The 16,227-nt window shown below is 38.9% G+C and overlaps 1 protein-coding gene across 1 annotated transcript; it reads left to right on the top strand.

The window, feature by feature from the left end:
* Positions 1-282: 282 nt before the first annotated feature.
* On the top strand, positions 283-14,250 carry LOC110676561 (patj homolog). Its single transcript, XM_021844950.1, is given in 3 exon segments — positions 283-974; positions 11,782-12,464; positions 12,466-14,250. Coding segments are annotated over 2 exon segments (1,845 nt in total). The 5' UTR covers positions 283-974; positions 11,782-11,871; the 3' UTR covers positions 13,718-14,250.
* Positions 14,251-16,227: the final 1,977 nt, after the last annotated feature.

Here is a 16,227-nt window from a genome sequence, read left to right as displayed (position 1 = left end):
ACCCTCTTTGGCTTCGAGTTCTGAAAAGCCTCTCGTCGGTTCCGTTTCAGCTGCTCGATCCAACACGTGCTCCAGGCACAGAACGCACGCGCCATTTCTGTCAGTTCCAATTTTCCAACTGTTTTCCACTCGGAATTTTCCACATATAGCTGTATGCAGTGGAGAAAATTCTACAAACAAAACGGCAGAGTGGGCGAGAGGGCTTCAACAGTTGCTAGCTATCTTTTTCCTACCGTAGAATCTAAAGGCTGGTTCGCTCGGCGATTCGTTCTTGGTTCAGAGGTTCAATCATTATTCGGTCTTGTTCCGATTCGGGCGCGTTTGGAAACTCTTGTTGCGGGTGGTATTTCGCGTGAATTCGACGTTTCGATTTTTTTGGTGTTCCTGTGTGCGATTGCAGCCTGTACCATTTTCACATCCTTTGCTTGGTCTCAGTGTGTTATTTCATAGGATAATCGCCTAAATTATCGATAGCTGATGATTGTACCAGTTCGAGAACGCAACAAAACGCATCAACTGGGTGATATTTAAGGAAAATTTGTAGTGGGAAAATTCCCTCAAAAGGGGTGGGTGCTACATGACGGAAAAATTTGTTCACGGGCTACGAAAACCATTGTGTTACGAGTGTATATTGGAGTTTCTTCGGAGTGTATCACGGTGTTTGATAATGTAGAGGAGTAGAAGTAAAAAGTTCAATAGTGAAATGTTGAGAATGGTTGAATATTAATATCGGAAGTCTGGTTCGCTACCAAAAGGGTATGTGCTGGCAGGGGTACTGAAAATTCTGTATCTACAAGCAACAGTGTCACCTCAAGTGAAGCGAATCCATCTATACCAGTAGTGGGGAATCGAGAAAAAGGATATCATTAAACGCACGAGTGGGGATAAAGAAAAACAAATTTCATTGCTCGAGTACTATCACGCAAAGTGCAGATACCGAAAAGGAGGACAGCAAACCCAAATAGGAAGGGAAGGTTTGTATGCTTAGTATTTTGACATTTATCACGATTTTTTTTTTTGCACGAAGTCATTCCCTTCAACGATGTACAGCGTTGGACTCTTTAAATCCGTACGCTCTCCTCTGATAAGAAAGGAATCATTTATTATACCTAAGTGTAAATTTTACATCACCAGATCACTTCAAAGTCATTTGATATTTAGTTTCATTGTTCGTTTTGATCATTTGTTGATTTGAAAACCTGTATTCGTTTGCCGAACACTGTGGCAATTTGAAACACCGAATTTCGGTAATTAATATAAATAACCGATTTTCGGCACTTCACATCTGTCAATTTGGATCAAGTGTCAAATTCAAACGAGATTTCAGATAAAATACGATTTACAGGCCGAGTTCGTTAATTTGCTTTACCGAAACCAAATTTAACAATTAAGTGTGTACACAGACTCATAAAACGATCCAAACTTGTTTGTTTATCGAAATGATCGTCTGGATGGAGCATCATCTTCTTTTGTCAATGAGTTACATGCATGGCCTGATTCGCTACATACCACATACGCACTTACGCTAGTGTCTATGCACGAAAAGTCGCTAAAAGATAACGCGGATAATATTTGTATGGTGAAAGGCATCTCAAAAATGGGAACTATTTTCAAAAAATATTTGGTACTGGTAGTACGTAATGATAATGACTATCACGCCTACCAGATATTTTTTCCGATAAATGCTTATACTTACGAGAAATTTGAAGTTACATGCCTATCCCCATACAAAATAAAACGAGAAAACTTCTGCTGGTCAACTGTGAACATGAGCAAAGCAGGAAATCCATTGAAAGTAAAGGTTTTGAAACTCTGGGTACTTCTTATGAAACATATCTTGGAAAATTAATTTTCATGATTGCTGAATTGCCTTTTGCTGTCTGTTATTTGTCTTATTCTGACTTTAATTCTGATCATTTCCCTGTTACTTTTCAAATTTTCCATGAAGCGATTCTAAGAGCTGATTGGAATGCATATAAAACCTGTATCGATAGTAATCTTGACGTTAAAATTTCTTTGCAAACGAAATTTGATATAGACTATAATCTCCAACAACATTCTCAATCAAGAAAACGTTTTGTTCAATTCAAAATTGTGAAACCCTCTGACGATGATGAAATGTTTTACATCCTCTTCAAGAAACTTCCAGAAAATAGTTTATCGTTATTTCGATTAATATATTTGATAAATATTTTCAGTTGACATATTTTTTCAGACAGAGGATGCAGAATAACATTTTCAAAATTATTGGTAAAATTATCATGAATTACAAAGGATCGCAGCAAGCTGCGCACGCGAGTGGAAGTGTTTGAAACCAGCTGTCACGATTTTTCTCGTTTCCGCGTTTTATTCTTGTTCGGCTGGCAAAAATGCAAATCGGCTTAAACCAACATTTTAATGGAACTAGCATTGATGCAATTATAATTACATCATAGTACATTGAATTATGTTGTTAACAAAATTTTAATTGTAGCTGCCTAACACAAAACCCTCAGATATGAGAAATGTATAATGCAATGTTTGGACCGATACTAATGAAGGAATTTGAAAAAAGGCATTTGAGACCAGTGCAGATAAAGAACAAAAACTTAAATTTTATACATTTTATTTTTCACCCTGCAAGAGCAAGTTTTGAATGTTGAGCGACATTCTAGAATTCGTCGATTTTATAAAGCCACAATAAAAAAGAAAAAATAAAAAAAAAAACCATGAACCTGGCGAAACGAAAAGTAAATGTATTTTTTTGTATCAGATTGATAAAATTCATTTAACTGAAGAATGTATACTTTTTAAAGTCTCAAGATATAATTAAAGGAATATTATATTATTCAGCAGTGAAATGAAAAAAAATCGGTTCACGATATTATTCTTAACAGGAAATTAAGAGAGATCATTGATTACATAAACGTCGCTTATGCCAATAGGTTTTCATTGACAAACTTTTTTCACAAGAGTCGGTTTATTTCGCGGTCTTCGGAAATATTCGTCACCGTAAAAATTATCGCGGTCTGCGCTTAGAATTTTTATAGAGATCTTTAGGTGACCTCTGGCAAATTTTCTTTGCAAAAATAAGTTTTCCCGTAGTAAATTCCATACAAACTTTGAACGGCTGGCGCTTAAATATAGTTGCACCGATGGAGCTTTAATTTTGCAAGTGGACTGGAGCAAGAATCTAAATTTTATTCCACACTAGCCCATCTTAACACTAGATTCAACTTCTATATCCGCTTGGACCTTTCTTAGCCTAGTGGGAATGTCCGCGAATATAAAGCAAAGTCATGCCGAAGGTGTCTTGGTTCGGTTCCCGGTCGGTAAAGGATCTTCTTCTTCTTCTTGGCATTACTTCCCCACTTTGATAAAGCCTGCTTCTCAGCTTCGTGTTCTTATGACCACAGTTATTAACTGAGGCTTTCTTTGCCAAAGTGCCATTTTTCGCATTCGTATATCGTGTCGCTGGTACGATAATACTCTATGCCCAGGGAAATCAAGGAAATTTCCATTACGAAAAGATCCTGGACCGACCAGGAATCGAATCCAGACACTTTCAGCATGGCTTTGCTTTTGTAGCCGCGGACTTTAACCACTCGGCTAAGGAAGGCCCCCGGTAAAGGATCTTTTCGTAATAAAAATTGCTTTGACTTTCCTGGCCATAGAGTATCATTATACCTGCCACACGATATACGAATGCGAAAAATGCAACTTTGGCAAAGCTCTCAGTTAATAATTGTGGAGGTGCTCATTGACCATCAGAATGAGAAGTAGGTGGTGTCCTAGTGGAACGTAATTCCAAGAAGAAGAATAGGAAAAAAATGCAGATGAATCCAATTTATTTTGAGATTGATTCAAGAGAAATGCCAAATTATAAAAATATATAACTTTGAATCATTTGAACTACAGTTTGTAGCTCTGAATAACCGTTTCTAGTAAAGCCAATGAATCATTTTTATTACTTTTTTTTTTAAATATTGAGGGTGTTAATGAGAACAAATCAAATGAATTTTCAACACCCTGAGATCGATTCACACTTGAATTAAAACTACCGCAAGAAGCGTGATATAATCGAAATGAAAACCGTTATAACACCGAGTGTGAATTTGGCGATTAGCGACTATTAGTAACTATTAGTGGGACGATGAAACCGAAAAACGACCGTATTATAAATGTGAAAATAGCATTTTTGCGATTCCGTTGCAAATCAATCAACTTTTCATTGATAAGATGCACTACATAATGGCCTGCTTTTCCTACAAAAAAACAATGCTGAAAAATGCTACTTTTCAGTACTCTTTGCGAGGCACCAGCAAAACATCCCAGTATATACAGCCATAGGATCTGATTTTATATGTGATAAGCGATCCAGATACAAGACTGGTGGTATTGTCGGCGCGATAAAAAGTTAGAATAAGTTTTTCGTCGTAGTTAGATTTTTCTCTGAATCTATGCGAAATACCTAACTTCGGAAGTGGTGCATTCGATTCGCATCCGGATGCGCTCTAATACGCCCTACTTCCGAAACAGGGTATCTTGCATGGATACTGAGAAAAATCAATTTTAGGTAAATTGCATGTTCAGACCGATCTGACATTACTTGTTTGGGAATGGATTGTCCAAAAAATGTTGTATGCAACTCGTTGCGAAACTCGATTTTTCCAGCACTCGTTGAATAAATGTACAACTCGTGCTGAAAAAAACATCATTTTGCAATTTGTTGCATGAATAACTATTCTAAGAAGCATCTCAAATCAATACTGCACAAATTACTTTTTAACCCATTAGTGCCAAGTGATCTATTTTGAGATCAGAAGCCTCGATCGCCCAATTATCTATTTTGAGATCAGTTACTTTTTATTGAAAACAGTTTTTTTCAGACAAAATGGAAGGATGGTATCTTCGGCAAAGTTCTTCCACTAGGTTGCGTTGTAAGCTTAAAATATTGCAAAAAAATTGTCAGCAGCTTTTGTCGGCATCACCACGCTCGTCCTATGTTACAATAAGGGTGGTTGCCATATCAGAGATTCCTTAACGATTTTTGAAATACCCTGGAAGCCAGTGTGGATTCTGAGATTTCTGAATGGCTACTGGGATTTCAGTGTAGATCCTGGGTCTCCAATGTTGATTCTAGTATTTCAGTGAAATCCTTTGATTCCAGTGAGAATTCTAGGATTGTAGTGTTAATTTCAGACCCTTTGATTTCCATGTAGATATTGGAATTGTAGTTTAGATCGTAGGATTTCAGTGTAGATCATGGGATTTATTTATTTATTTGATTACTTCCATCGGACATCATGGTCTCAATGAAATACTAGTACTAACACAAAAAAAATGTAAACATAGTCAATTTATAAAACGTGTTCTGCTTAAGCGTTGTCTAAAAGTATTTGTCGTCAAGTTAAACTCAAATACACCATAAGCTTGTCGGAATTCATTGCAAATGGAATTTAACGGATCATTTGCTCCATAACCAGTATTCCTGGAAGCTATCTGGATCAGTTGCCTTGTCCGTAATACGCGCTCTGGAGCATAAAATTGCACATGTTGAAGCAAAGCAGGACAATCAACCTCCGTACGAACAATTTTCGATCCATAAACAGCTCGGCTATTTTTGCGCCGGACGTGCAGCGGTTCCAGTCCCAGCAATCTGCAACGATGGTCGTAAGGAGGCAAGTTCAACGGATCACGCCACGGTAGATCCCTCAAAGCATGTCTCACAAACTTACGCTGAACTGCTTCTATTCTGGTTATCCACACTGCCTCATAAGGTGACCATACTATCGAAGCAAATTCTAAAATGGATCTAACCAGAGAACAGTACAAGGAACGCAGACACATCGGGTCGTTGAATTCTTTTGTAATTTTTAAGATGAAGTCCAGTTGACGGTTCGCCTTGTCAATGATAGTGGCATAATGCAGTTTAAATGTCAATCTGTAATCCAACAAAACGCCCAGATCTTTGACCTTGTCCACACGTTCGAGTTCCTGACCATTTATATTGTAATCGTACAAAATTGGTGATTTACAGCGACGGTATGAAATCACACAGCATTTGGAAACGCTAACAGCCAGGAAATTCATGGTACACCAGCGTGCGAACTGGTTCAATAGCTCCTGGAGGTCTCTGCAGTCCGCTTTAGTTCTCACGACGAGGAAAATTTTTAGATCGTCTGCGTAGATTAACAAACCGCCATTTGCAAGAACGATAGTCACATCATTGAAGAACAGTGAAAACAGTAAGGGTCCTAGGTTGCTGCCCTGCGGTACCCCAGATGCAGGGTGAAAAGGATGCGATACAGTAGATCCAACCTTCACACAGAGACTCCTGTTTCTAAGGTACGATTGCAGCCAATTACACATTCGTGTTGAAACACCGAGTCGGAGTAATTTCGCCAACAGAACCGTAGAATTCTGATGTGGAATTTTGGTACTCCAGTGTGGATCCTGGGATTGTAATATTGATCGTAGAATTTTAGTGAATATCTTGGGGTTGTAGTGTGGATCGCAGGATTTTAGAGTGCATCGTAGGATACCATTGTGGATCCAAGAACTACAGTGTGGATTCTGGTATTTCAGTGTGGATCTCTTTATTCCGTGTGAATACAGGGATTGTTGTGTAGATCGTAAAAATTCAGAGTGGATCCTGTGTTTTGGATCGTAGGGTGACAGTGTAAATCTAGTCTTCCAGTGTGGATCCTTAGATTCCAGTGCGAATATTGGAACTCCAGCGTGTAGTAAGTATTTCATAGTGAATGTTAAGATCCCCGTGTATCATGGTATTCCCGTGTGGATTACAGTGTGGATCTGAGATTTTGGTCTGGATTCTGGTACTTCAGTTATGATCCTTTGATTATGAATCTTGTGTTTTCAATATAGATTATGGATTTGCATGGTAGATCTTGGGATCTACCAGTGTAAATCTAGGGATTGTAGCGAGGATAGTAGGAATTCAATATGGATCCTGGGATTGTAATGTGTATCGCAGGATATCAGTGGATTTTTGCTGTGGAAATGTTGCGAAAATACTGCGGAAATAGTGAGCAAATAGTTTGAAAATGGGAATCTCTGGGGAAAGCTGAGATTCTTGTGAATGTTCAGAGAAAATTCTGAAAGGATCCTGTGTAAGTCAAGGAAATCCTGTGAGCATTATTAGGAAAATAATTAGTATGTCTGAGAGATTCCTGTGGAGATACTTTGGGAATCAAGCAAGAATCTTATAAAAGTCATGTCCATGTGAGATTTCACTGACAACTATGCGTGATATTCTTTGAGAATCCTGTTGGAATTCGGTGGGAAACCTTCAAGTGTCCTGTGGGAATAATATGGAAATACCATGGGAATCCTGCTGACCACTTATTAGGTTTTTATTTTGAAGCAAATTTTATTGAAAAACGGTTTTATTATAGGAAGACGAATTATTTTCTGTATAATATGTATTATAAAAATAAATAGAGTTGTGTTTAAACCTTCGACCTTGATGCTTGCTCCTGCGGGGCGGGCGATGAGGGCCGGAACAAACATTTGAAAGGAAAAAGCACTGCGGATCGTTAGCAGTGTTAGATCTATTGATCGCGTCCCTTGCTGTAGGGCGAGTGTCGAACACTTGTTCGGCTTACACTACGATTAAAAGATTATATCGCAAATCCGATTAGGCGTGATTATATCATGGATCGCATCACCAACCATTGTTGACTCCCAGATCTTTACCTTATCCCACTAACCCAATATTTCTTTCCATGACAACTGTGGAGATGCAGAGGTGTACTCGGTCTCTAGTAACAACGGTTGTCTAACTAACATTCCTTCCCTTCCCTGATGACCGTAAGGACGTGGCCGGCGCCGTTATTGACTTTTAAAATTTGAGCTCTCGATTTGTGCACATTGAAGAATGGTAAGCTAATCCCAAGCCACATTCATTAAATCTGTGTGCAACTTCGATTGTTCTGGTCAATCACGGAGTAGCAACTACGAATTGTACGGTCATCTATGCTCAGTATGCATTATAAAATATAAATAAATCAATTTTCTCAGAGTCAATGTTCAACATATTACAGAATTTGCGAAATAAACAAAGGTAACATTTCATGGAACCTTTAAAGAAAGTTGAGAATAATGTCTCCCTGATAAACTTAACTGTCATTAACATGTAGGAAAAGTGATTATGAATCTAACAATTAATCATTGATATAACCAGCACGGCTTCTATAGAACCGCACAAGATCAACAAATCAAACACTACTCTGTGCCATGAGTCGATGTCCATAAATTTTTGACCGGATATTTCGTTACGAATTCAATCAAAAATATCTCCGTGAATTCTACCACATACTTACTTACTTATTTAGCTTTACATCAATTATCTTGATAAAGCCTCGCCAACAATATTTTGCCAATTGGGTCCTAAAATTTTTAATGAAATCTTGTTTTTATTTAATAACCCGAAAAAGCATGTTACTGTAATTACTTTAGCATTTTTTCCCGCTCAAATAATGGCTATATCATGTTTAAGCTTTAATTTAAAAATTTGGTCCATAAATGAACCTTGACACTTTTGATCATGTTTGACGTTCGCTTAGTCGACAAAAACACCACAGGGGTTTTAGTTCGACCACTGGGGTTGTTCCTATTTGACATTTCGTAAGGGACACGGAAAACAAAACACACCCAAAATTTGAGTTTAAGCCAAAGGATGTGACAAAATCCAAAAAAAAGTTTTTTTGGGCTTAAACCAACGGAAAACATTAGAAAATTGAGTAAACATGTGTTTTTGGCCTAAACTTAAGCGCTTGGCACTAAAATTGGGACAGGGCTTTAGGACCCTATTCACTCGGTTCATGGCCGTTTCTCTCCATCCTCGACTGTGACCCACGCTCTCCAGGTCCTGGTGCACCTGGTCAATCCCCCTAGCTCGCTGCGCCCCACGCCTTCTTGTTCCGACCGGATTCGTAGCGAACACCATCTTTACGGGGTTGTTGTCCGGCATTCTTGCAAAATGCCCTGCCCAGCGTATCCTTCCAGCTTTAGCTATCTTCACGATACTGGGTTCGCCGTAGAGTTGAGCGAGCTCGTGGTTCATCCTTCGCCGCCACACGCCGTTCTCCTGCACGCCGCCGAAGATCGTCCTTAGCACTCGGCGTTCGAAAACCCCAAGAGCTTGCAAGTCCTCCTCGAGCATCGTTCACGCTTCATGCCCATAGAGGACTACCGGTCTTATGAGCGTTTTGTACATCGTGCATTTGGTGCGCATATTAGTGTAAGACTACGACAAATTCATAATATTTCGGAAAAAATAGTGTAAGGTACCGTGGGGTAAGTGGATACAGAAAAATCAATAGTTAACTTCATTGTTATGTACAGCTAACGTGAATAATGTAACTCAAATTTTTTTCTGTGGATAACAAATAAGGGACTATTATACTTCAAATCGTCATTTATTTTGATTTTTCTGATTGTTATGTATTGAGTTTGGGAGACTTAAAAATTTGCGCCAAATGATCCACTTGCCCCACCATGGTGGGGTAAGTGGATCACCATAAAAAAAAATCTGTTCTCGAAACAAATGTAGTGTGATTATGTTTAATAAGAATGATATTACCCTCGTTCTTGTTATTAGTGCTAGTAATGTTACATTTTAATACTTTAAAATTAAAAAGTATCTTAATTTAATAAAGGTATAATAAAAAGTATATATGTATTAGTTCATACTAATTTGAACAAAAAAAAACATTGTAACTAGAAATACGCATAAGTTATACAGAAGTATTGTGGGATTATTCCTTACGATATTTTTTAAAAACACTCTTGGTTTAAAAATATTAGTTACATTTACTTTTGAATACCAAACTGAAATCCTTCTATTTTATTTATGAAAATATGTGTATCATCTGTCTAGAACAATTTATATGGTCAAATAAGGTACGATTCTATGCTTTCGATTGGAAAATAAGTATATTTTGCTCTTTTACAACTAACCTTAGATAAACCACGAAAAGTTTCGTGTAAATTTTAAAATTATTATTCTTTTTATATATTTTTTTATACCAAAAAGGTTAAAAAAGCTATTAGGTGGATTAATTCAAATTTTCTATGGTCAATTTGACAAATTCAAGCTGGGAACGGAACAAAATAAAGGAAAACAACATTATCGGATATTAAAGCTTATTAAAACTCACGTAAGCAGTCTGCCAATAGGTGATAATTATTCTTGATCCACTTACCCCACCCCATTAAAAAGTAGGGGTAAGTGTACCATGTCCAATATATTTGTATTTATTTACATAAATTACATATTTTTTATTGTGAATCATTCAATTAGAACTGAAATGCTTACCATGTGTCGAAAAAAATAATAGAATTCGATTTTAGACAGAGATACAATGGATTTTTGATTGATGGAAAACAATTTTCAAATTAATTACTTTTTGCAGCTAACAAGTTTGCTTGTGTTAGTGTACGTGTAGTACCAGTTTTGCAATAGTATCAGTGTGGGCGTAAGAATATAACCTAAAAAGAAGCAATAGTGCGAAAACTTTCAACATATTCAAGTATTTATGCTTAATATTGACAAATGATCCACTTACCCCACTGATACACTTCCCCCACTGTACCTTATTAGCTTTGACACTTGAGATACTACAAGTTGTGAATTCACCAGCTGTACAAACTTAGAATATGGCATCCATTATAACCTTTACGGTTGTAGCTATCAGACCCATCACCAGCATCATCATCATCATTGGGTAAAGGAATCGTCATGTGCTACCATAAACCGTCCATCCGGCCAACCAACAAGACGGTAGCGGCAAAGTGGTTATTTATGCTGCATTACGTTTTGCCCACACGCCTTTTTGCACCGGAAAAGTGTCACCCCCCGAAACAATTTCTCCCCTTGGCTTACCCCGCAGTTTATGGCGACGGTAATGGTGCAGTCGATTTATGCAATTGTAAATATTGACACTTGGATGGTGTGCTGCGAAAATTTACTTATCGTCAGGCGAAATTACAAGCACAGCAACAATGTTTGTTCAGCCGTAACAATACTACGGGTATTAGGGCTTCGGGCTGGCAGTACTTCGCAAGTTTAGGATGGTTTTATATTTTCGTTGTAAGCAATTATAATAACCTAGATATAAAAGAAGTAGAGACCATGTTGGGTCAAATGTCAAAACTTCTGGAGGACAAATCTGGAGAACCAGTCAACCGTTTAAGCTGAAAATTTAATCGATTGGTCACATGCTGGTGGTGATAAATCGATCGAATGCTCAACGCCAATGGCCTGATGAAGCCATTCCTTTTGCTGCCTTGGTCTTCCTCCTCTGCGCCATTCAGGTGTTTATCGTAAACAACTCTACTTACTTGATTTGGTCTCCCTGAATCCGAATATGCTTGCAAAACTCTTAACTATACAATATTTATGGAATTAAAATATCATAAAAGTTCAAGAATACCTACCTACTTATATTTTGAAAATTGATTTTTGTACGTTAGTAGAAAATTACGCTAAGTAGCCGGCTCTGTCCCAGTGGAGACGTTAATGCCAAGAAGGAGAAGAAAAAGAAGAAGAAGAAGAAGAAGAATAAGAATAAGAAGAAGAAGAAGAAGAAGAAGAAGAAGAAGAAGACGTTACAAGAATTATAATATTTATCATTAAAACAATAATATTGGAATTATGAATTTATCGGTTTAGCTGTCCGCTACTGGGGGGATCTGATGTAGATTTTATTTTAAAAGCCTCTAAATGTTGATATAGCGTGCAACTAACTTGTTCTTACATTTTCTTTATACTTCCAGGTGGTTCACAAGAGCGCTATTCCCACGCCCTCCAGTGGTAGTGATTATGCAAATTCATATCAACCCGGTGCGTGGCAACTTGCTGGCATCATGGTCCTAAGCACTGAGTGGTCCCAGGTGGAGATAATCGATCTCGTCAACGATGGCAACGGGCTTGGATTTATGCTCGTTGGAGGCCGCAGCACGGGTGTGGTCATTAAGGCGTTGATTCCCGGATCGGTTGCCGAGCGCGATGGTCGCCTTCAAAGTGGTGACCACGTGCTACAGATTGGCGACGTTAACCTACGAGGCTTCAGTTCGGAGCAGGTGGCAACGGTGTTACGACAATCTGGTCATCAGGTACGGTTGATAGTGGCCCGACCGGTGGAACCAACCTCTCCAGATTATCAAGCCTTAGCCAGCCATGCACCGATCATTCCTACAAAAATGCTTACCGATCCGGAAGAACTCGACCGGACCCTGCTGCAGACGGCCGGTTACACGTCCGGGGCATTCTTGCAATCACCCGTCGAGGAAACCGAGGAGCTCTGTCCGACTCACATCGAAGTGGTCGCCGTGAACAATACAATAAATATCGATAATAATAGTCTAGCTTTAATTTCTCCTTCTTCGATTTCGATTCCACAAGTGCTTAGTCAACCATTGCTGGAAGCAATTCTACCACCGCATTTACGAGCATTTGCAAGTAGCTCTGATTGACACCAGTGCGGCGAGTGCAGCAGCTGCTAGCAATCCTCAGTTATCGCAATGTCACCAGAGATGTTCGATGGTCCAATCTCCGTCGGTAACAACGTTGTCTATCTGTGCGGCAAAATCCGATGCGGATTCAATGGTAACGGAGTGTGGTGAATGTGGGATCGATCCGGAAATGGAGTCAGCCACTACGTTTGACTCAAATGTGTTTCTGCTGGAGAATGGGGATTGTAGTGAAAACGGTCTGTACGAAAATGGTGCCGTAATTGCGGCGTTGGCTTCGTCTGCAGGCGCAACGCCTCTGAGGGAGAACATGGAGTTGGTGTTTGATTCTCGTGGGGAAGAAGTGCGAAGTGCTTCCCAGATGGTAACGCCGATAGTGGAAATAGATCCGGTCATTGAATTGTGGCAACGACAGATGGGGAACAGCCGGGTCATTTTTGCGGATATTCAGAAGTTGTCTGGGCTGGGAATAAGCTTAGAAGGTACAGTGGAAGTGGAAGGAGGCGTGGAGGTTCGCCCTCATCACTATATACGGTCGATTTTGGAAGATGGCCCTGTTGGGCGGAATGGCACGTTGAAGCCTGGTGACGAATTACTGCAAGTGAACGAACATCGTTTGCAGGGGTTGAAACATATCGAAGTGGTGAAAATTCTCAAAGAATTGCCCTCAAAAGTGCGAGTGATCTGTGCACGCGGGTCATCTGCCCCTACTGTGATCAATACATCTCAAAATGCGGAAGCATTCGAAGCGCGTAGTATTCTTGCAGGAGGCCTGCAGAGCCTTCAGAGCTTACAAGGTATTCTAACGAAAGCTCAGTCGGAGAGTTCACTTTACACTTCGAGTACGGCTACGTTGACGGATCAACAGCGTTCAAAATCCGTTGAACAAGTTTCCGGCCTGGCCCTGTGGACCAACGAAGTAATTTACTGCGACATTGAGAAAACGGAACGTGGATTCGGTTTCTCCATCTTGGATTATCAGGATCCATTGGACACCGAAGGAACTGTCATCGTTGTGCGAGGTCTGATTCCGGGTGGTTCTGCCGAGGCCACCTGTTTCATCTTCCCCGGTGATCGTCTTGTTTCGGTCAACGAACATAGTCTTCAGGGCGCCACTCTGGATCAGGCGGTGAGTATATTGAAAGGCATACCTTTGGGGACTGCTCGCATAGGCCTGTGCCGGCCTCTGTCAACATCGGATAACAATCTGTCATCCACACCGGAGACTCCCACCACATAACTACAAATAATTGATCTGTTTTTCGAGCTTGACATCTAATCACCGGAAGCAAGACTCGATACATTGACCAAAAGCAGATCAGTTCCGTTAGTTACAAAGCTATTTTCACAACAATCATTTGACGATTGATTTACTGAGTAGTTAAGAAAAGATAGAGAGTTAGCGTAAAAAATTATGCAGACTTGTAAACCTATAATTATCCATTAGTTGTTGCCCTTTAGTTAGAAAAAAAAGTTTTTGCTAGGTTCATAATATCTGCACTAGGCTTGAACAGCACAAACGGCATAAGCGTACATTAGTTTAGGGATTATCTCATTTAAGAGGTGCAGATGGCTGTTTGGTAAATGTTGCTAGCGAATACAATACAGCAGCTGGAGAAGAGTATGGCGAAAAGCAAATAAACAACCACTGTATAGCGTGGAAACATATTTTTTATTTTTGCGTAAGCAACAAATGAAAACAAGACAAAATTGGATGCAAAAAAGAGCATAATGCAGGCATTGTGTGCGATAAATAAAATCAACTGTAGCATATGCAAAGGATTAAAACTTTATGGCCGAAAGTATGACTGCCTAGTCTGTTTTGCAGAATCTCCATAGGCTTGCGTTATGAGGGAAATGGGGATCGTCGTGAAGTTGAATAATGCCACTATCAAATTGTTGCAGTTCCATTGTATACCGTGAGTCTCCGTTAATACTTTCATCGAGATTTTAATTAAATCGTCTAAAACAGCAAACTTAAATGATAAAGTTAAAGCACTATTAGAATCTGTAAGAGTTATGTGCATCTTTTCTTGACACCGATTTCAAGTCATAACCGGATGTGTTTGGGAGTTTATTTCAAATATGAATCAAACTTAAACTCATCTCCGTAACATATCTATATGATTTGCCTCTACCTACCAGAAGAATTTGCTGCAACATATGACTCTCCAATCCAAATCCAAAACGAAAGGGGAAGCAAAAATATTCTATTAGAACACGGGACACGTGCCGTTTTCGCATACCTCTACAGATAGAACAAAAAATCGGAGGGTGTTAGAAAATAAAAACACTCAAGTGATATACTGTCTAATAGCTTTGGTCGGGGAGATATAAAAATACTCCTAAGGAAACGATACCATGTCAGCAAATATATCAAGAAGATGTTATTTAAAAAAGTGAAGTGAAACGCTTCACCCAAAATATTTCAAAAAATCGCCGGTCAAAAGTTTCCACGTGGGAAGTTCGTTTTCATAAGAATTTTCTATAGATACACTCCCGTGCAAAAGTTTAGGTTCACTCTCAGGAAAAAAAACATACAAATGCATTTTATCCCCACCTCTGGGATAACACGTCTAATTGAAACTTTCTATGTGCATTCGAAAGGAAATAAGTTAATCCTAGTTCTTAGGCATTTAGACATTAAATCGTCTATCAGTACCTATCGGTACTTCAAAGAAGACGTGAACATACACTTTCAGTGTCGAACCATTCACTTTTTTTATGATAAAAATAAGGTAAAACCAAAGGTATGGGGTTACTATTTTAATGTCATGTACAAGAGTTTATGTCGACACTGTGACACAGTGACCGAACTGCTCATATTTTGTCAAATAAATTCATATAAGTGGCATTCCTACCGCTGTCATAATAAAAATACGTTTCATAATAGTGCACAACAACTAAAAATAGAAGCATGAAACGAGCTCATTAAAATGATCGTTTATCCTTGGCTGAGTAACCGTAATCCACTTGCATCACCGGCGATGCGAAAACCCGAACTCGACTGCTTGGACCATCAAGAAACACTCAGAATGCGTGCAAAATAAAACGAAAAAAACTAGCTTTGGTGACGACGAAAAATAAACAAACTTTCTGCTTGGGCCCAGCAGAACACGTGCAAAATAAACCGAAAAAAACTTCGACACCGACGCAAGTAAAACGAATCGAAAACGTGAAAAAACGATCTTTCTTCTTGGGCTTGAATGGAGCACTATCCAGCAGAACCTAAGACAATACGTGTCAGCTCAAAGTACAAAAATGAAACCAATCGCCTGACAAAAAAGACCACTTATCATTGGTCGTTTTGGCAAAGGCCTCCTTTCACATCGTTGAGTTGGATTGCAACAGGGCATTTTTTTGTTTAAAATCCATTTATATTCGATGTTATGTTTACCACATGTGCTCTTACAATGCTATAATAATTTAAAAAGATACATAATTGAAAGCAATATAATGGAAATTGTGTCAATCTTCTCAAAAAATATCGCTTGTTTTGTAAGTAAACCTGTTTTTTAAATAGGCTAGCATCCTTTATTGCACTGTATGAATGAAGCGTGAACGAAACAACAAAATTAGTCTTGATATTTGAATTTGCTTACAAGATTTGCTTAAAAAGGATACTGATAGCACTGGCTTTTGTATTGTCAATGTTATCGACTTAAAAACAACGGGCAGTTTAGTTGAGCTGTCACGTCCTGTTCTAGAGCCGAACACATGCAGAACATATTGAAAAAAAAACTTCGACGC

Source organism: Aedes aegypti, chromosome 1 (assembly GCF_002204515.2).
Source record: "Aedes aegypti strain LVP_AGWG chromosome 1, AaegL5.0 Primary Assembly, whole genome shotgun sequence".
NCBI lineage: Eukaryota > Metazoa > Arthropoda > Insecta > Diptera > Culicidae > Aedes > Aedes aegypti.
The sequence above is the reverse complement of the archived record's forward strand: the minus strand, read 5'-3'. Positions and strand labels throughout refer to the sequence as shown.